This window comes from Ambystoma mexicanum, chromosome 7p, assembly GCF_040938575.1.
Source record: "Ambystoma mexicanum isolate Mex_15411 chromosome 7p, UKY_AmexF1_1, whole genome shotgun sequence".
Classification (NCBI taxonomy): domain Eukaryota; kingdom Metazoa; phylum Chordata; class Amphibia; order Caudata; family Ambystomatidae; genus Ambystoma; species Ambystoma mexicanum.
Genome location: NC_090939.1, coordinates 670,060,019 through 670,081,725, shown reverse-complemented (window position 1 = coordinate 670,081,725; position 21,707 = coordinate 670,060,019). Strand labels below are relative to the sequence as shown.

The window sequence follows — 21,707 nt, the reverse complement described above, 5'->3', positions numbered from 1 at the left end:
TTTTTAATACATTTAGCTTAAGTCTCATAAATGTGTTTTGTAGGTTTCGCAAAGGGATATTTCTCAAGGTAAACTTCAATTGCAGGGTTAAATGTCCAAAATGAGTATATCTGGTTAACAGTTTTCGATTGTAGGACAATTCCTATAGTCTGCCAGTCATTGCTTCTTAAGATGTTTTTTACCTTTTGTGGATTCCTCAAAAGCATCTCTAGTGGAATACCTAAATTATTCAGGATTTCCTCAGTATCAGATTTCAATTGCATACAGTAATTATTGGAATAGTCCATCCCTGCAACTGTGTAGGGTCTCGGGTGGATTTATCAGACATTTTCTCCATAATAATATTTTTTCCATATTATAATAGATTTGAGGGATTGAAGGCTGAACTCCTATCTGATTGCCTCAAGCCATTTCCTGTAAAATAGTATCCTAAAAACTTAAATGCATCTTGACACTTTATACGTTCCCCCTCAAAAAACCATGTAAGATTAGATTGATTTTTCTTATTTTTTCCCAAGCATATAATTGTTGTTTTGGAAGCATTAATTTTCAGATGTATTCCAGAAATAAAAGAAGTAAATGCATTTATCATTTGCTGTAAGCCAATTTACATACAATCTAACAACAAAAAAGTCGTCCGCATATGCCAACCATTCAAGGGAAGTATTTCCTAGTTTAGGAGTAACCAAGCCTTTATTCATCAATTCCTTGCCTGCTCTACAGACATATAAATTAAACAAAGTAGCTGCCAATTTACAGCCTTGTCGCAGTCCATTAGCTAAAATAATCTCTGATGTGAGGCGGCCCTCTGAATTTAGACTAACCTTTATCGTTGTATCAGAATAGAGTTCTATGATTATTTCTAATAAATGTTTAGGCATATCTAAATCTCTCAAGATTAACCATAGTGTCGTGCGATTCACTAGGTCAAACGCTTTACTAAGGTCCATAGAGGCAACAAAAATAGAAGACCCTTGTTTCAATAGTGCTTTAGTTTGTAAGCTTTTCAATATTAATCCACCACAATCAGTGCCCACATTCCTTTTAAATCCAATCTGTTTACAGTCTAATATCTTATGGCATCTAAGCCATTCTTCTATTTGTTCCAGTACAATAGATGCAAAGATCTTAGACTCTGGATCTGAGATGGCAATAGGTCTGTAACTTTCTGGTAAAATTCTTGGGCCTTTTTTATATATAGGAATAACAAGCGCAACTCTCCATGACACAGATATATTCTTGGTTAGTAATTTATCTTTAAACAGAATGTTTAAGATGTTTGCCCACAATGTTATATCAATTTTCAATATTAGATTTGATAGATTATTGGGTCCAGGAACAGTGGATTTTTTTCGATTTTCTAATCATAAAATGTCTAATGTTGAAAATATTACAACTTTGTGTCTGTCTCTCATTTCTGACCTATGGTGTCACGGTGGGATGCTGAATTGGTTGACACAAACCGGGAACCTACTAACAAAATCTTCACACTTTATTGAAACTCCTCATTCAACAACTAGAGGAAGATGTTGTACTTGAATTTAATCCTCGCTGCACTATTCTAAGAATTAGACAAATGATCCTAACAAAGTTTGCTTTTCCCCAACATCACCAGAAACATTTTTTCCGTGGTCAGCTCCTGTTAGATACATTCATGGCATCAGACTATAGTTTAAGATGACATAGCAAATTAAGTTTGGTAGTGAAAGCTGAAATTGATCTAATTTCAAGCCCCTCTACAAGCATCCATCGTATTCTCAGGAGACCTGCTCAAACCCTTGTAAAACAGGAATAATGATCAGATCCTATTTCTTTACTAGAGATAATGGAACCAATAGAAGTAGAGCTATCTCCTGAGAGAGAAGAGGTATTTTCCTTCCTTGATCAATCAGCCAGAGACCTTGATATAATTTATTTCTTAATTGTGTACGTTTGGCCCCTGCAATTTCATTGGGAGGATGAATAAACAACCTGTTACCTAGCTATCTTATAAAGAGGAGACATTTAGAACGCCTATCACTTATTAAACCCTGCAGGAACTACCCCTTTTGATGAAATCAAAGGACTGTTGTAAAAGGTAGGCCAAACAGAACAATGTAATAAACAGACACTCTGAAGTATTAAGTTGAATCCAGATGAAACACCAGTAGAGTATCAACTAGAATACAGAACACCCTGTCTCTATGGTTGGGGGGAAAACAATCCTTACCAGAGGTGTTAGATTTTAACTATAGAAGATTTGTAAACTCAGTACCACCTGGTTTGCAAAAAGCTATTCTGCAATTGAACAAACCAAGTTTAACTTCAGTTATTGAAACAGCTGCACATTTTGCAAAAGCCAATCGTCATGTGTGAAATCTTCATGAAGTTGAGAACTAAAAAGGGACCCAAAAGGTTTTTTTTTCGTTTCCCCTCTTTGGTAAACAAAGATACGATTCCAGATAGTTCGCACAAACACCCAGTGAATGAATCATTTAAGGGGAAAAGAAGGCATGTTGTAGTTGGAGAAAGGAGTGACAGTTAAGAGGCAAGGGAAGTCAAATCATCCACAGTGTCATGTGAAAGCCAAGCGGTTAGAGTAGTTAGAAATTCTTGGTGACTCCTTTGTTTCTGCACAAAGGGTACCAGGGTTGATGCCAAGCCTGTCTGAATCCCAACACCAAGTACACAGGTTGATGCAAAGCCTCTTTGAGACTGTGAATTCTGACTGGACACCCATCATCCATTTTCTTTTTGCAATAAAGAAAGAAAAATCCTATTATCTTCCTGGTACACTTGTTCTTTGATGTCGATTTGTCTCACTTGGGAGACCTGGATTACTTCTAGATCAACCTGGGTGAAAAGAAAGGCTACATAATTGGATTGCATCCTCCCACAGATTCTTCACCTTAATAGATACTCCCATCAGCACCAGCTGCTTGGAAAATCTTGATTGGGGGCGTAGTGTGGTTCAACGTCCTCTCCACGACTCCAGCATGCCTTGATTCTGGATTTGACGTTAGCAGCCTTACTTAGAGCTCACACACCTCAATTCCATTTTTAACACGCACTCAGCATGCTTTTCAGAACACGCTTTATGCAATTTTTTGTGCACCACAATGTCGGGGCCTTCGGGGTGCTAACGCTGCTGAGACTGCAGCTCCAAAATGTCAATCACGAAACTACATAAAATGTGTGTGTGGTCTCGGGGTTGAACATGACATTTAGCAATGCGGCTCGTGCCAGTCGATGAAACCAAAGGCCCTGAGGGAAATGCTAAGAAGACCCCCCCTCAAAAAAGCGCCAGCCTGATCGGCTCTTAAATACTCAGGGCTGAGGGACCACCACTGACAAAGGATGACGGGGACGGAAGGCGACATAAAATATTTGAAGAGAGATCTAATTCCTGGAGTGAAACTTACCCATCTTCTCCCTCCTCTACCCATAAGTAGAATTAGAAGTGTAGGCATATGCAAGATAATTCAAATTCGTCTGAGGGGGATGGGTAAGTCTCATCTGACACGGGAGGAGTGGGAAGAGTTCAAAACAACAAATGTAATTGTTTGAAAAGGCCACGACGGGTATGGCTTCAGCCTCAACAACATGGGCAGATCTACCAACGCCACCCATCTGGGGAGACCGATGCAAAGACCTAAAAAAGAAAGGTCACTCTGCCCTGAGCGCGACTCTTTCGAAACCTGAGAAGTCACTGTCTTAGGTGATCCCTGCAGCGGGCTCGACCACTGGCACCCTCCTTTCGGCACTGCAGCTACTGCAGGATCTGAGCTATGTCCCTGAGTCCAGGGCAAATTTGTTCCAGTCCATGGAGTCCATTTTGACAAAGAACACCCCATACCCTTTGGGGTGCAATCCTTAATGGGAGCTGGGCTCGATCTAGGGGAGCCAGCTGACCTCATGGACCTGGCGCCAGGCCTTCATGATGCAAGTGGGCTGGATACTTCTTCAAATGTTGAGTTGCAGCAAGTGCTGCCGTACGCTCACCCAAACACCCACTTTCATAAGATCCCAGAGAAAGTGGTTACAGCTCTTTGCCTTGGTGCTCCATCAAGGCCTTTGATGAAGTTTGACCTCATGGACATCTTCGATAAAGGCCCTCATTTGGAAATGGCCTTTCCCTTTGATGCAGCAATAGCGATCCCTCTGGCTGCAACCTTGCTCGATGCCAGTCAGTGGTAAACAGGCAGCTTACTAGAAAGTACAAACTTTCTTGGGGGTATGGACCCTTCCATTCGACGTACCCAAGCTTGGTGGTCCAAACCACAACGACATCAAACTTGCAAATGGACAGGAACTAGAAAAGATGGGCACTTTGCCTCCGGCAGCATGAAGCGCAAGGTGATTAACGCTTATTGCGCTCTGGCGAAGTTCTCCTATGTGCTCTGGAATTGTATCTCTGAGACAGCCCCACACCTGCCGGAGGGCGACATCACAGAAGGCTTCTTGGATATCGTGAACGATGGTAGAGGTCTCTTGTCGAGCTGAGAACAACAATGAGCTAAGTATATCCAGAGCACTCCTGTTTTCATATAGTAATGGGCAATGACAACAATACATGTTTAGCCATTTCAGGAAGTGCGTGCGTTTCGTGAATGAGGAGCGAACCCGACGACAATCCATGGTGATTGAAACATGTGCATGTCATGGCAGCTAGTCATAAATTAATGTTCTTGAAAACGCAACCACAAGAAAAATTGTTAATGAGGAAATAACAATGAAGCATATTAGATTTTGGAACAATTGTGAATGTTTTGTTTCTTTATAACATTTAGGTCTTACACCTAGTGTAAAATCATCTCATCGCTCAGCAAGTCATCTTGCTGTGTTTTGGATAGGTAGGGCGGGTTGTCAAGCCCTCAGGCTGGTCCCCACATGGCGGATGCCTTTGGTTGAGAGATGGGGACGTCATCAGTCCTCTGTAGGCTTGCTTATCTTCGAAGCTGCAGTTTCTCACCAGATATTCAGTCGAAACTCCTCGACATAGGGTTCAATGGGAAGCAACTTTTCGGACCCAAGGCTGATGCGTCACTAGAGAAGTTAAGGGAGTTGAGACTCCAGGCGAAATCACTGGGATTGGCAGTCCAGCAAACTACCTCGGCTCCATCCTTCTCCTTTAGCTCAAGAGGCAGATATTCATGTCTTTTATCTCCTTTGTTAGAAGGGCGCAGGGCCAAAAGGGGTTCTCAAGCTGCGACAGGGGCAGAGGGCTGGCGAAAAACCAGACTGCTTTGGCGTATGAACCAGCGGCACCACAAGCTTCGAAACTCCTTGATTTCTCCCCTCATACTTCTTGGTTTGGAGGAAGAGTCTCCGGGAATGCAGACAAGTGGAAGGAGATCACCTCTGATGCTATGTCCTCCAACTGGTCAAATGGGGATATTGCCTACCCTTCCTGCTCTTATTAACCACAGACTAACTTCTCTCAGCAACCCCAGCCAGAGCTCCAGGACAAGCTGAAATCCCTGTTACAAAAGGAGAGCAGTGGAGGAAGTGCCAAACGGGGAGAAGGGAAGGTCTGTGGCATTCCTTCTTCTTATTACCCACAAAAGGGGGATGACTCATCCCATTCTGGACCTCAGAGCCTTGAACAAGTTTCTGAGGAAGGACATGGAGTTCTGGATGGTGAAGATGGGTGAGATTATCCAGGCTCTACAATCGCTTGCACGACTGGCTATAGCACATCTACTGTCATGTTCCAATTCACTGTAAACACAGGTGTTTCCTGAGATTTGCTATTGCAGACAAGCATTACCAGTTCAAAGTGCTCCCCTTTGGCTTGACCTGCGCACCACGGCTGTTCACCAAACTGATGGCATTAGTAGAGGCCCACTTCAGGAGGTCCGGGCTCTTTGTCTTCCCATACTGGGACGACTGGCTCATCCAAGGCTAGTCCCCAGAGCAGGTTTTGAGACACCTCGAGGATACTTGCTCTCCACTGCACAGTTTAGGAATTTCAATGAATCTTCAGTAGTCGCATATTTGCCAGCGTAGAGGCTCCAGTTTATTGGAGCGGTCCTAGATATTCAGGTGGGAAAAGCTTTTTTCCCCCCAGATGAGGCACCAGCATTGGCCAAATTGCCTCATTGTTCTGAAACTCAGACTATTGGGTTCAGCCCTTCTCCGCCTCCTGGGTTCAGCCTTTCTGCGCCTCCTGGGCCTCATGACTTCCTGCATTATTCTGGTCCCAGAGACAAAGTTACGTATGCAGTCCCTTTAGTGGCTTCTTCGGGGTCAGTGGTCAAAGTACCCTGGTGACATGTTGGATATCCTCAGAATATCAAGGCATTGGCCCGATGACCTGTCTTGGTGTCGCAACCGGGAGAACATGATGGCAGGTTAGCCTTTCTGGGTACCTTGGCCTGAGATCCAAGTGGTCATGGACGCGTACCCTGAAAGGATGGGGTGTTCATTGCAGGCATTTGCAGGTGAGCAGTCTCTGGTCCCAGGTGGAGTCCATGTAGCACTTCAGTCTGCTGGAGCTGCAAGCTGTCTGATCTGTGCTGATGGCCTTCGCGTCGTCCCTCAGGGGATGAATGTCTTTACAGACAATACAGTGACACTGTATTACCTCATCAAGCAGGGTGGGATGTGGTTGTTGCCCCTGTGCAGTGAGGCCATGTGGCTTTGGTTCTGGTTACTGAAGAAAAAAATCTCAATCTTCCCGGCTCATCTAGCGAAACAGACAACGGATTAGCGGATGCCCTGAGCAGGTAGGGTTTGGTTTCTCACGATTGGAGATCTGTCCGGAGATCATTTCATAGATCTTCTCCCTATGGGGAGCACATCAGTGAACCTCAATGGGACGAAGGACAACGCAAAGGGAAAACAGTTCTGCTCTAGGGAATTCCCTCCGAGGGGAGCTTTAGGGGATGCCTTCCTAGTGGAGTCGGTCTTCATTCTTCACTACGTGTTCCTCCTGATTCCAGTCATTCTGCTAGTTCTCTGGCATTTGAAGAGGTTCCGGGCTCTCCTAATTGCTCCAGATTGGATGAGGACGATGTGGTACCCGGACCTTCTGGAGTTGCTTTTTCCCACTGTGCCATGGCGAACTGGAAGGAGGAGTCGGACTCGAGGTTAACATTTCAAGGGTTTTTATTTTAACTCAAAAGGAAAAATGCCTACCTGTCACTATTGCTACGAGGGATTTCCCTGCCTACAAACAGTTAAGGGTGTGTTATGCAGTGTATATAGGGTGCTCGTCAACTGTCAAAACCAAAATGTACTCCTCATTACAAATCCTAGTCACTATCTGCCCCCATCCCCCAACCTGTGATGAATCCAATTGTGTCATCACTCCTTTCCCGGCGGTGACCTCTTCCCATGTGGCCAGGGGACGGCAGCCGCTACCTGATCCTGACCCTGGTGGCGATATGAGGCAGGATCACATGGGGGATACAACGTCTAGGGGAGTTACAGGGCACCATCGGAGAAGGCATGATATTCACCTTCCTATATTGAGAATGCCACATCCATATCCAATGCCTTAATGGCATGTTATACCTCCCCTCATTCCGCTAGGAAAGAAACTGAAAACCTTCTAAGAAGATCTGACTTACCCTTCACACCTCATGACAATACCTCCCCCGACTCTGCTTCCAAGTTATTCAGAACTAACTTGCACTTAAAGGCTTATGAAAACGCTCACCCAGACTTTCCCTTAAAAACATCAGGAATGGACTCCTATTCCCATAACTGCAAGAATACTGCGACGAGAAAAATGAGCGGAGTGATGCACAGCAGAAAAGACCAAGAATGCAAGTTGTGCTCTAGTTGTTGGGAGCGTGTACCGATAGCCAAGAGATTTAACCTGCAGCAGTAGCTGACTGCAGAGAGCTGCTGGAGAGAGAAAGCTGCTTCCCACGGAGAGGACTGGGAGACCGTGGGGCCACAAGGAGTTCCTTGGAGCGGGCTGGCTGAGAGAGGGAAAAGAGTAAAGCTGTCCACGACAGAAGGTATGCTGCATGAGTACCGGAAGCCAGCACAGTGCTCCTGGGCGTCCACAGGAGTGCTGCAGCGTTTGCCTACACAGAGCCTGGCACGGAGCAAACTGGCCCAGCAGGAACCGCAGAGCACACTGAAACCGAGGAACGAAGACAGCAAGGCGAGATGCCCAACCATCACTGGCTTACTCTGAGGGGAATGAAGCATGCTAGCAAGAACCGGTGAGTCCCCAGAAGGGAAGTAGGGACACTGGGGCATATTGGCAGATATGCCAAGGGAGAATAATTGTGAAGAAAGCAAATTAGGCAATTGAAAGAAAAGGAATTTGTGAGCATTTTATTGAAAGGGAAACCAAACGAAAAGTAAGACACTTTCATGAATGTCAATGTGTACAATACACATTTAAGAAAGGCCCTGGAAGGATAGTGAACCAGGCAGATACAGAGTTAGATAAAGCAGACCCAAGAAGATATTCCATTGGAAAGTGGGTGCACAACCCGCATGAAGAAAAGCTCTGGCTGGAGATGTTTACCAGGCGTGAGTCGGGCTGAGTCGAGCAGACTGTGCAGTCTGCAATACACTACGGAGGAGGAAACCATTTCCAGCGATTACTTTTCCATGAACGCTCTGTGCTCTGCAAACTTAATGAGGAAAGATAGCACGTGAGCGCACAAGTCGGGCTGAGTCGAGCAGTCTATGCAGTCTGTGTGGGAATAGCGGGTGAGTGATTTTCAACATACTCAATAAATGTAAGGAACTCATGGTGGCAACAGTAAAGACAGACACAAGTGATCATAGTTCAAGGGTGTTTATTAAACTGTATGAATGGGTGAGAAAAACGCCTATTCTAAACCTAAATCTAAGATGGGAGCAAGCTACAACCATCAAATAATAATAAGGCAGTCCTAGTGGCATCTTGTCAAATAAAAAGGGCCTATGCCAAAAAAAAAAAGTATTGGCAATCCATACCGCTAAATTACAAAATAGTGTGGGATAATGTTCACCAGAAAAAAAGAAGTGTTCTCAAAATAAGTCAGGATGATATAACTAGGGTCTCAATGTTACGTTTTGCTCTCATTCGCTGGCATCCCTCAGCCGGGTTCACATTTGCCAGTTTAACACAGTTCACTTCTTAGTTGTAACATGTTGGAGGATTCACTTCCCTTAGCTTTTTCCAGCCCCCAGTCAGGCTTTCTCTTAGCCCCCAGTCAGGCTTCACCATCACTTCGCTTTTTCCAGCCCTCAGTCAGGCGTTCTCTTAGGCCCTGGTCAGGCTTTCTCTTCGCCCCAGTCAGGCTTCACACATTTACCATTGGCACAGTGTTTCCCTCAGCCGGGCGCACACGCCTTTTTCACAATGTCAAAACTTTGGTAATGGGTTAAGGACCTTCGATTTTACAAGCTATTTTGGCTCAACCCTTGTATGACCACCTTAACTCTCTATGCCGGCCTTTCCTACGGCCTCTGGGTACTATGATTTTCACACGAAAAGGGGACCATCCAGAGTCTTTCGATTGAGCCCCAACATGGTGCCAGACCACTCTAAAGCTGGTCTTTCCCTGTCTTTCCCTTTAAAAGTTCAGTAGCACACAATTTCTTTGTCCATATCATGTTGCCGTTTGCAACCTTCACTCAACACCGTCTGGTTTACTATCGGTTCTCCCTCCGACTCACCGGCTGTGCTGAACTCCTTGTTGTTTCTTGTCTGTAGAGTCGAGGACGGTATCACGGTAGCAAACGAATCTCCCCACCTCGGTTATCAGCACAGAAGGGTCCCGTGCACCATTGACATCTGTTATACCACACGTCAGCTGTAGTTCCCGGTCTTATGATTTCTTTCACTGAGACTTTGGGGGTCTGGGTCGAAAAGGGCCTGTGCACTTCCCTCCTTGTTGTCCTTTCCGGTGTCGCCGCCTTTCTTCTCCGTTTGAACTGCCGTCCTGTAATAGCTGCTTCCTCGTGCATTTTTCCTTTCTCAAAATGTGCTCTCGTGCTCTGGATTTTTTCCCTGTGGGGAACGGAAGGGCTGTCAAGTGTGTGTAGATGTCAATTGCCTGACTCTGCCTGACCCTTGTGTTGGGACATGTCAGATAAACAGGTCTGGTGTTAGTCTGTTGTCTTTCACAGTGATGCGAAAGTGTTTGTGTCGGAAGGAGTGCGTGGGGGTAGAGCTTTTAAATATCCTCTCGGGTAGAATGGGAAAAGGTGTTATAAGTAAGGGGGTACAGTGTCTCACCCGTTGGTGTCCCACTTCCACTCCTCAAAGACCCCCCATCCAGGTGATCCTTCCCCACTGGTCCACCCCCAGTAACTGGATCCAATAGCGATCGCTGTGTCCTAGCCACCTGGATGACAGATCTACGGGGACTAGCAGGTGAGACACCTTCAGGTTTCTCACATAACAGACAACTTACTACACCCCCCGCCCCTCTCCCACACCACCACCACCCTTACCGGGGGCTGCATTACAGGCTCCTTGCTACAACAATCAGTCTAATTTTTGCATTTCTGAATTACCCACCTCTTAAAACATGACGATTACAAATGCGTAAAAGCAAAGGACTAAGACATCTAAGCCCCCTCTGTCGCAGCAGCTAGGCGCTTCAGTAACTGGTACATGTAATCGGAAGAACAAAGAAAGGACAAGTAACAAATCTTAAGCAAATCGCAGAGGCCTCTAGTAGTCCAAATGGAAAAAATGTATCTGTAAATACATCGATTCAGATGCCACATAAAGCGGACCAAAGGGAGCGGACAAAAATTACAAACTTTTTATCCAAATGTCCAGAAGATTGACAGTAGATTGCCAGTACAGAATCAATTAACTTAGTTACAACTCCCTCCACTCATATACCTCAAAGCACATTTTCGACAACTGCGGACCTAGACAATAATAATTTGCTTTTAAACATGTGCTTAGCCTTACATGTTGCTCCACAGCAAATTATTATGAACACGTCTACTTTGACTAACAACTCCGTAAAGCGTGTGTTTCTGGGCACTAATCTCTCTGCTAGCCCGAATTGAGTTGACTTGGCAGAACGCTTGGCAGAAGAGGCAGAGCTTGGCAATCAATCATATTCTTCAATCAAGGAAGCCATGTCTGAGCAGGAAAATGTGCCTATAATGGCTGTTTAAACTGATTAGCGATCACGGCCGATGCTATCTTTGGCTTGGTGTCTATGCTGGTTCATGACCAACAGGTAATGAAAGAGATACTAGCTCGAGTCGTTGATGTTATTCTTTCAAATCGTGTGTCCATGTCTGAAAGTTTTAATATCGATGCGGGACAGGAGGAATTCAGTGCAGCAGACGAAACTGACTCCTCACAGTCGTACATGGAATTGCACGAAAACTTGACTGCCGACTAACAGGCCGCTATGTGTGTGCGAACTACGTCACTTTTGCCTTTGTCTCCCAATCTGACCAATCAAAAACCTGTCTTGAAACAAATAGTAATCTATAAGGAAATGGGGCAATAGAAAGAGAAATGGCAAGACAGTCCAATTAGAGTGCTAGAAAAGCACGAAAGCTTCGCTACGGCCCCCATCGGGAATGCTAGCATAATTTGCATTGAAACACCAACACATTTTGTATTGAAAGAACCAAACCTAGCACAAAACCTAGCACAAATTAAGCGACTAAGGAAAGGAGAAAATATCCATTAAAGAGTGGGACTTCAGATAAATGGCTCCAATTCCCTGAACCTATGGAACATCATCAGACTGCACCAATTATTCTTACATCTTCAAGTATTGCTGCATCTCTAATTGCGGATAAACCTAAACACATTGAGGCAACTTTGCAGTGAATATGTCAACAAACACAATGCTTGGCAGGTATTTTATCTCCGTATTTTATATCCGCCAATTACTGCCATGACCATAGCCATATACAGGCAATATATAGCCATATAAAGGTATGAACCGCGCCAATGAGCTGCGTCCACAAACAGTGGCCACTCAGGCCCTGTATGTAGAGGAGCACAGTGCTGCTGTTTTTCAACAGAATGATGTAAAAATGCATGCAAAAATGGGCCATTTAATGGAGTAAGAAACTGGTGTGAGTTGTGGATGCGTCAAGGATTCACCCTGAACGGCTGAACAGCTCGGATTTATGGCCCGTGTGCACAGTCCTCTACTCTCCAAAAAGATAACGGGAAGTTGTGTGGGTATATGGATTCGTTTTTGGAAGAGGAACATTAGCGCGGCTAGACCTTTCATTAATGGAACCCTCATTCTCCAAGTATTGCAACAAATACTGGAAGTTGGCACTTATTTGCTCAGAGGACATAGAAAAGGTGGAACTTCCTAATAAATGCAGCCGTACTAATTGGGCCATTGTTAATTTTGCTTCATCTATAATTGTGGAAAGAATACAGCATTATCTGGCAAGTATATTAGAGCTGGGTTTTGAAATCCACATTCTCGCTAATGATAATTATCAGATTATGCAAGGCCATAACTCATAAATCTTTGGCTTCTTGTAACATTGAGCAGGAATTTAACTATGTAGAGATTCAGCAAACGGCAAAAAGAGAATATACTGCATGGCAGTCTCTAACAGAGCCTTATGGGCAATATTGAAACCTAAGTAAAGGAACTCCTATACAGTTTTCTCATGGAATACACTAAGGCATTCCTCCTTCATGCACCACGAAGATGGAATCAAAATATTCAGGTCTTCATTAATATTCTATTTACAAGAGGCATGGGATAAGCTAAATTGAATTAATGGTTTCACAACGGTGGTGTGTAAGGCCAGTGTCGAAGGCCCTGGTCGGCCGAAAGGAGGTCTGTGTTTTGGGGCAAAAGTTGGTTTAAATTTAAAATAAATCTTCACGAGTGGTATTAATGATCCCAATGTTTTGTGTGCAGAAGTGGATTTTTTTAATCACAGAAGCATGAAAAATCATTGATAATTACTACATATGATCCACCTGGAGGATCACATACGAGTTTATTATTCGATAAAACCACTGTCATAACACAATCCTGGTTAAAATGACATTCTCGCAGATCGATACTATTTCCGGGAGATTTTAACGCTCACTGTCTGGCTCCGCGGGATGAGGAATGTTACCTAAATAAACATGTGTCAGGGTCTAGTCCCGCTGAACATCTAGAGATGTATAAGCAGAGGATTATAGAGGAGGGGAAAATTTGGACTGACTGGATGTTGGATTTTCGGCTCATCCCTTTAACTCCTAATGATGTGAATACATTGTTTGAGGGTGTGACATGGCGTAACAGAGTTTATTCTTCTAACCTGGACTGCATCTTTGCTACTCATGATTTAATTGCACAAGTAATGGACTATAAAACAAGTTTCACAAAACTAAGTGATCACGCCCCATTGATTGTGACTTTTGTACATTGTCAAGAATATCATGGTAGCAAGGCTTCAAGCAAGGTTATTTGTATTGTCCAGGGGAACAGGATTTTATGATCACATCATAATTTCAGAAGAACAATGATTATCTTGTAAATCTGGTTTCTGTGCAAACATTGCTTGAAGACTCTGTGTTGCAGAAATACTTCTGCAATATCTAAAGAACAAATCTATTAACAGTAATCAAACATATGATCATAATGTTAGAGAGAATTCTCATTCTATGGCTAATTTCGCTTACCTATAGAGTCCTGGATTTGAAGTTTATTTTTTTCTCCTGCTAAGAGTGAGACTCTTTTTCCCACTCTTAGACATTTTTGCTAAGTGTGTTCTAGGCTATTTTTGTGTTTAATGTCTATGGGGTTTCTCTTACCTCCATAGGAACCATCTTTATTCACATGTGTTACACAGCACCCTCCGTGCAGTGACACAGGGGTGTCGTAGCGACCCCCAAACATAGACTCCATACCCTGGGACTGACTACTGTCTTCCAGGGCATGTAAAGTCCCCATTGACTTTACCAGTCCATTTTTGTGAACTAAACCAGTACAACCCATCTTACTATCGAGGTACTGGGAAGGGTTAATAGTTTTTCCCTTAGGTTCATTTTCGAGAGGGTACCGTACAGTCCCTCTCTCAAGTTTCTGGCTGGTGGCAGTGGTTACTACCGTAAATATTCGACTGCAAATATTTTCCTATGGGATTTTCCCATTGTTCGAGGCTACCACATTTTCTGATAGCCTCTAACATACCGCCGGTGTATATTAATATTAACGTTACTCCGGTAGGTTTTATTTGCCAGAACTTTAATATAACTTCTTTCTTGTGTCTTTCTCTAAACTCCTAACCCAGGTCAGGATCCTTTGTTCGTCCTTTTAGCAGGCTTCTGCCAAGAAGCCCTCCTTTCGGCCCCACTGAGTCTGGGGTGGGTCCATTGTGTGGGAGGGGGAGTAGGACCCCATGTCGCACTCTATCCTGATAGGCTGGAGGATCTCCCGCCAAGATGACTACTCCACTGTGTGAGTGACAGCTAGGCTGTATAAATGGGGCTCTTTTTGCATAAAAGCAGGGTCCTGAGGACTGGAAGAGCAAGACGTCACCACTGGAAATAAGAAACCGAAGAGGAGAGAAGCCAAAGACATCTGCAACGATTGAACCACCGGTGAAGCCCTGCTGCAGCGTCTCACCACTTTTCTCCACACGACGAGAGAAGATCTTCATCTGTAAGAGCATTCTTCCCTTGAGCTGGTGGGGCCAACCAGTTTGCCAATCGCCTTCCTGGACCTGCCCTGGTCGAATCGCCAGTACCCTGTACTCTGAGACCGGATAGCCAGGCACTCGTCCACCCGGACCGCGATTTAAAGGAGCATACCTTTCATTTGTGGGGCAGCACCGGGGCTGGTTTCATCCCTGGGTAGTGCAGTAACTCGAACCTTCCTCCACGACGAGAGCCTCTCTTCCTCGGCTGGATCCCCCAAACTGCAGGAACTACCAGGAACAACCGCCACTGCAGGAACCACTTTTTCATATTAAAGGTACATTTTTCCCCCAAGGTCGCCCTTTCTGCGTGGTAGAGCTAAAGGTGTTTTAAATCCTTTACCTACCTGTTGGGTTGGCCGCCCCTCTCTTAACATTGTCTTTCACCTTCTGCATCCACCTTTTCAAAATCGTTAACCAAAGACTTGACTGCAGCTACAAGAACATTTTGCTCCTGGGCCCTTGCCCTGTACCACTGACTCTGGCACAAGCCTACTGACTCTGGCTTAATTTGTTAGAACTGCCTTCACTAGATTGCTTCTCAACTAGAACTGTGTTGGTGCACCGATTTCTTATAACCACCCCTTCCTTGGCACTTTTAAACCTTGTGAAATGCCATTTTGCTCAGTTTTCATTTAAGTATTTGCTATACTGATGTACTGCCTTGCCTAAACTGGTTCACAAGCTCATGGGAAGTGTTGCTAGAGCCTACAAGAAGATATTTCTAAATTATTTGTGTTTTCCCTCCCTTGTAAGAAATTGCTAGAGTGCCATTTGTGTTTGGTTTTCACTGTGCCGTTTTGCTCAGTTTTCACTCTTGCTCAAACTTGTCTACAATTTAACTAGGGAGTTGTGTATACTTTCTTTGACTGAATTTAACTTGCTTAAGAACTGTGATAAATGTTTTACTAGAAGTGTATAAAATAAATATATTTATATATTCCTTTTTAATACAAAGCTTTGGTCAGTGTTTCCTTGTTGCAAAGTACTGAAGGCCTATTGTGTAAACCCTGAATACTGCTCATCTCCCTCTTGAGATAAGTCTGACTGCTCAGCCACAGCTACCAACTAAATCTTTGTGGTACAGACTGATACCAAAGGGGATTTATTTCTCTCACCTGTAGTCCTAATCTTCTGTAGTGCTCCCTAAGGGAACTGCACAGGATTCTGCCTAACACATAATATTCAAAAAAGAAAGAAAATAATGTAGAATGAATTATAAAAAAGGATAAGCATTTATAATTTACAACAATGTGTTGCGCTGCAAATTAAAAAAATTGGCTAAGTAAGGCAATATAGTTTTACGCTGCACATCTAAAATTGGAAGGAACTGTAAGGTCATGACATGAAAAAAATGTGGTATCGGTATTGTAGATTTCTTTCAGGCCAGAGACCGAAAGAAATTGGTGTCATACCAGAAGAGGAGTGGAGCAAGCATATTAAGGGCCAATTCTAGGCTGAAATTGGGCCTGACCAGTCTATCAATTCTGCAAAATTGTCAATCATAGAAGGGTTTTTGCTTATACCTGCAGGAGTTATTGTCGAAAAGATCAGGAAGCTGAAGCCATCAAGAGCCGCTGGGTCTGATGGATTTGCAAACGTAATGCTTAGATAAAACCCTGAGATGTGGACAGTAATCTTATTTTCACAGTTCCAGTAGATTATGTGTACTATTGAATTACCTAAGAGTTGGCATACTTCAATTTTGATCCCTGTCCATAAGAAAGGGAGCCACTGAGTAACATCTAATTTCGGCATGCTTGCAATGCTTGATGTAAGCAGCAAAATGTTGGACTCGCTATTATTACAGAGACTGACCACATGGGCTGAAGAAAGGAAGCTTTTCAAATGGCGGCAGATTGGATTCCATAAGGGCTACAGCACTATACATGGAATATGGGTAATGCAACTATTAGCAGGAGATACTAGGTTATCTAAAGGGGCGCCACTCTGTGTGTGTGTTACATAGATCGCGCAGCCACATTTGACCGAGTGGATAGATGTAGACTTTGGATGAAATGCGAGAAGTGCGTCATTGACCCAATTTTGTTACAATATATAAGACTGTTATATACCAACACGACAGTCCAAGTCAGAATTTCCACAGATGGTACATTAGCGCAACCCATCTCCACAATTATCATACTAAAGCAGGGCTGTGTTCTCGCCCCTCTCCTCTATACTGTATATGTTGCAGATCTCGATGAATCCCTGCTCAAATGAAGCAACTGTTGGCTGGTGTGCCCACGTCTTGGATCTGTTACGCAGATGACCTCATCCTTCTGGATCTTATGCCCATTGACCTGCAGAGATCCATACAAGTTCTATTAGAGTTTTCCTGCTTGAATGGACTTAAGATAAATCAAGTCAAATCTAAGGTGATGGTGATTAACAGAAGAAACACCAAAACCATTATGTGGTTTATTGATACGGGTAAACTAGAACATGTTGAAGTCTACATATATCTGCACCACCTGATAAAATCAAGTCCTACAATGAACTATTATTGGGGCCATCTTTCTGCAATAATTATGCCGAAATGGAAGATCATAAATAACTATATAAATCTCAAATGTGGAGGTTCAATAGAAGGCAAATTACAAGCTTACAAAAGAAGCCTCATACCCAATACTATGTACGGCTTAGAAGTGCTCTCTTAGAAGCATGCCAGTTGGCTGGATCGATTACAGGGGAAGATTCTTCGGACACTGCTTGGACTTCCTAATGCTGTACCTCGAGCTTGTGATACCTACCTTATGTTCCTTATGGAAAATTGCTTGCTGTAAATTTTACCTTAGGATAACATCAGAAGGAAACAAAACAAATTCTCTGTCACTTTGTGAGAAGCACATTTTATATAGGTCAACTAATTCAGCTCATTTAGATCTGGCAAATAACGTAGATCGGCATATGCAGGCATTCAATCTGGAAAAGTCTGATGGCTGAACCAGGCATTTTTATTAACAAATTAAAACAGAAGACAATGAAATGTGATCAAATACATTCCATATCAAAAATGGCTAATCTGAAGAGATTTGTAGAGTATTTAACCCAGCCTCACTGCAGAGACCAACCTCATAGTTATTTGCTGAAGCTAAATAGACAACTAATAACACTGTATGCTGCAAGTATGGGTACCGACGTCCCGTCGGGAATCGAGGAGTCCTGTAGTCGAGGCATGATGGAATTGAGGCGATCTGCACTACCCTGTTAACATTTTTCAAGCAGGTGGCGCTGGTTTGGAGTATCTATCAAGATGAGGAGTCAGTGGGAGAAGAATACGTAGAAAGAACATTACCAGTAAGTCATTTTTCGTTTTCTTGCTTAAACTGGTTACAGGGGTGGAAAGAGGAGGATGAAGAAACCACTTGTAACTAATGCCTTATCCAAATTCCTTATTAAGAAATAAATGATTTGATGCGGGAGGAGAGAAGTTGAAAGATGGAGGGGCGAATTGTTTGAAGATATAATGACTGTTTCGAGTTTAGTTTTTTTACTGTATGTGTATCCTGGGATTAATTGGATGTGAACTCATTTTTTCCAGTGCGTATGGAAAGGTTGATGTACTGTTTGAAATTTGTTTTTGATGATTGTGCTACAATTATTTATATTTCAATGCACAAATGACTAAATCATAATTAAAGAAAAGAAATTGCTTAATTATATTCATATCCTTTTGGAATGCAGTTGCTAAACTTTCTCAAAAATCATAGCAAAACGATTATATAGATGTATTAAAACATTTGATTAATGACCCCCCCCCACCCCCCCCAACCTGCCAAAAAAAAGAAATGATTTGTTTAACGAAGACAAGATGGCGATTTTGGAAGACGTGACGGCCGAAGAGAAAAACATCCCAAAAGTCCTTACGAGTTCTGTTTCAAAACTGTGGAAGATGGATGGTGTACAACATAGGATATGTACACGGCCCAATTAGAAGAGATACTTGGTGGCAGATTTTGAGGAATCACACACTGAATGGGCCCACCTATTGTTTGGGTACCAAACCCTTTGGTATTTAGTGATTCAGCATTGGCCTTTAATAAGTTGATGCCTAAAAAATCCCTGGAGTGGGACAAAGTATTAATCGCATCTCTGGACCTCACAAAAGGCTGTTACCAAATCCAGTTACATTCAAATGGTGTTCCATTTTATAGTACTTCACTTTGGCATTAATTGAGCTTCTGCATTGAGAGTATACAGGAACATATCCATGTGACAGTCCACTACAGCCCCGAACACAATCGCACCTGAACCATTAATACTTGTTTATAACACTCACAAAACCAACAAGCAGGCTGCAAATACTGCAAAATGCATACTAACCTGAGAAATTGTATAATATGTTGGATACACAATTGGTAGAAAGGTAGAGTATTACAGATAACCAAGATGTGTGTAAAACCAGAGTTGCTTACCCCCAAAACTAAAAAGCAAGTGTATTTTTCTCTGGAATAATAGGCTACAAAAGCAAGCTCATAAATAACATCTCCTCTTGCGCTTCTGTTCTTGTGAACCTTCTAATGAAACAACCGTATGATGAATGCAGAAAGTGAAACCTTAAAAGAATAGCCACAAACTGCAACCATCCAGATAAAATCGATTAACTTTCAGCTTGAGAATATGCGGTTGGCACAAAATGCTTTGTCATCCTCTTAATTCCCCTTACTTGGATGGCTGTAATGTCTGCATCTGATTTTCTTCCAGATTTTCCTTCAATTGATGTTCTGTTTGAAGGATATGTTGGACAGGTGGCACTGTGACAACACTCCCCGACTGCATCTAATTTGTAAACTGGGGGGGGGAGAATTCTATTCTCTTTTTGAAGTAAACCGTTTGTTCATACATTGGATGGTTGAGGCCTTCCATTATTTCCTGGCTGCCGGGCGGTTTGTATTGGACTCTGACCATGTACCTATCTATGGCTAGAAATATTTGTTTTTGCTTAGCTTTCTGCCACTTCGGCTTTCAAAGTGTGTGGTTGTCCACTGGTGGAGATCTTTACAATCCAATGTAGGTATCTTCTCTCAAGTCGTGGTTTTCGATACCCCCGCTTTGGGCTGGCATAGCCAGACCCCTGCTTGGAGTGCGCCCTCAGGTCAGAAATTTGTGAGTTGTAGTGGACAGCGGATTTTCGCTACATGTTTTTCTGCAATTGGTCTTTGTGTTAATTGAACCATGACCGTGGAAATATAAAACATTTGTTACCCTGCTTTTTTCTATTATTTTTATCATTAGAAGAGGTTGGAGTTCTCTTGTTTTAAATGTGCTTGGCTTATATGGACCCTATATTACTTAATTCCCATCCTGCTTTTGTGTCTCTATTCTCTTTAAAGAAGTGCATACCTCCTGTCTTTTATTTTATGTCTAAAGTTTTTCAATATGAATCTTCATTTTCTACATAAATGTGTAATGTCTTTTACAGTCTTGTGTTTGGGGATCAATTGGACATACACTCTGGAGGAATAGATCTAGCTTTCCCGCATCATGAAAATGAGATTGCGCAATGTGAGGCTTATCACCAGTGTAAGCAGTGGGGGAACTATTTTCTACACTCAGGTAAATCCAGAGTTTCATTTTCTTTGTATTTGTTAGTAACTAGATTGTGTGAATCCCTGATAAGTGCCCCGCCTGCTCTGGTCTCTGGAGTTAGGCCGGTGTTGTCTTTGTTTTATGTTAAGAGTTTATACCAACGGAACAGAAATTAAAACAAATGCTTTAATCCTACTCCTTGCACGTCAACACAACTCTCTTCACCCCAAACGATATACTGTACTTGCACTCCTGTGGACCAATACATACACAAATAATGGCATCATGTACCTCTCCACCTCTCCATTATCAACTAATTGTTTGTATCCTGTAACCAAAGGGACAGCTTCTACACGAAGTATGATCATCATGAATAACTATAAAACAACAAATGTTGCCTGAATTTGTTTGGTCTATAAATTCATTTTTGTGTGAAACGGATGCAGGGGGAGATTTTCGAATGTGGACTAAGAGCCATCGGTTCCTCACTTCATCAGAATAGTGTGATCCTGGGCAAATTGCCTTATCCAATTGAGCCTCAATCCACTTAGGGCAAAACTAGCTATGCTTAAAGCAGTGGCCACTATAAGAGATTGTAAGTTCAAACTACAAAAACTCTCTATGGCCATTTGCATTGTTCCTGTAATTGTTTACTGTCGAAACGCAAACTGATGAACCAGCTTTCTCACTTTACCAAATTATGAAACCTTCATCTTAAAATAGCTTATTTTCATTGGCTTCTAAAATTGAGATCTAGAAAAGTCTTCTCACTTACTTGAAGGCTCACTTCAACATGGGAAGGATTTTAATAAGAACACAACACTATGGATTTCTTATCCATGCAGATTCACTATCCCAACTCTAAACAGGGTGCAACAGGACTGATTAATTTGTTTTTCTGAATGTATTCTGGGTTGGCCACAGCATTTCAAACATTTTCCAGGACGGACAAAGGTTTAGAAAGATTAAGCATTGCTTTGAGTTGATAACTGACTGAGTGTTTTATAAACAAGTCTCTCTTTAGTTTTATAGTTTCCAACCTGGACCAATATGACATTAAAATAAAGAAGTGTTATGCCACATTCCCTGCTGTGATATGGATCCATTGGCTCCCTTTTCCTCACACTACCAGCAAGTGAAAAACCAATGACACAACATTATGCAGAAAAAAATCGATTTGCCAGCCTAGGAGGAGTTCAAAGGTCTATACTTCACACCCTTCACTATACTACCAGTAAGTGATTTGTGGCATGGTACTGAAAAGCAGATGTTTATTTTAAGTACATTGCTTGCCACATCAAAACAGAGTCAATCTTGTGAGCTTATATTCGATAAGCCAGCTTGCATATAAAGACAATATTTTGATGCATATTCCACACATGATATATGAAAAATATAAAACTTAAATTGGCATTTCAAACACAATAATCCCTACTGATACATGCCAAATAATGTATGGAAATAGCAGATGGCTGGAACTCAGCACTGTAATCCTCTTGGACAATAAGACCTCCCAAAAGTCATTACACAAAAAGCCAAATGTTGAAGATCAAAATCCAAAATGCCCTGTAAGGTTGTGGAGTGAGGAT

At 42.7% G+C, this 21,707-nt stretch overlaps 1 protein-coding gene across 4 annotated transcripts in view; it reads left to right on the top strand.

Annotated features, from left to right (window-relative positions):
* The window catches only part of CARS2 (cysteinyl-tRNA synthetase 2, mitochondrial), a 1,341,930-nt gene that overhangs the window by 816,117 nt on the left and 504,106 nt on the right, over positions 1-21,707 (top strand). For all 4 annotated transcript variants that reach the window (XM_069636755.1, XM_069636758.1, XM_069636756.1 and 1 more), the window contains one exon: positions 20,012-20,145. In XM_069636755.1, the coding sequence (XP_069492856.1) occupies positions 20,012-20,145 (134 nt within the window). The remainder of the gene's footprint in view (positions 1-20,011; positions 20,146-21,707) is intronic.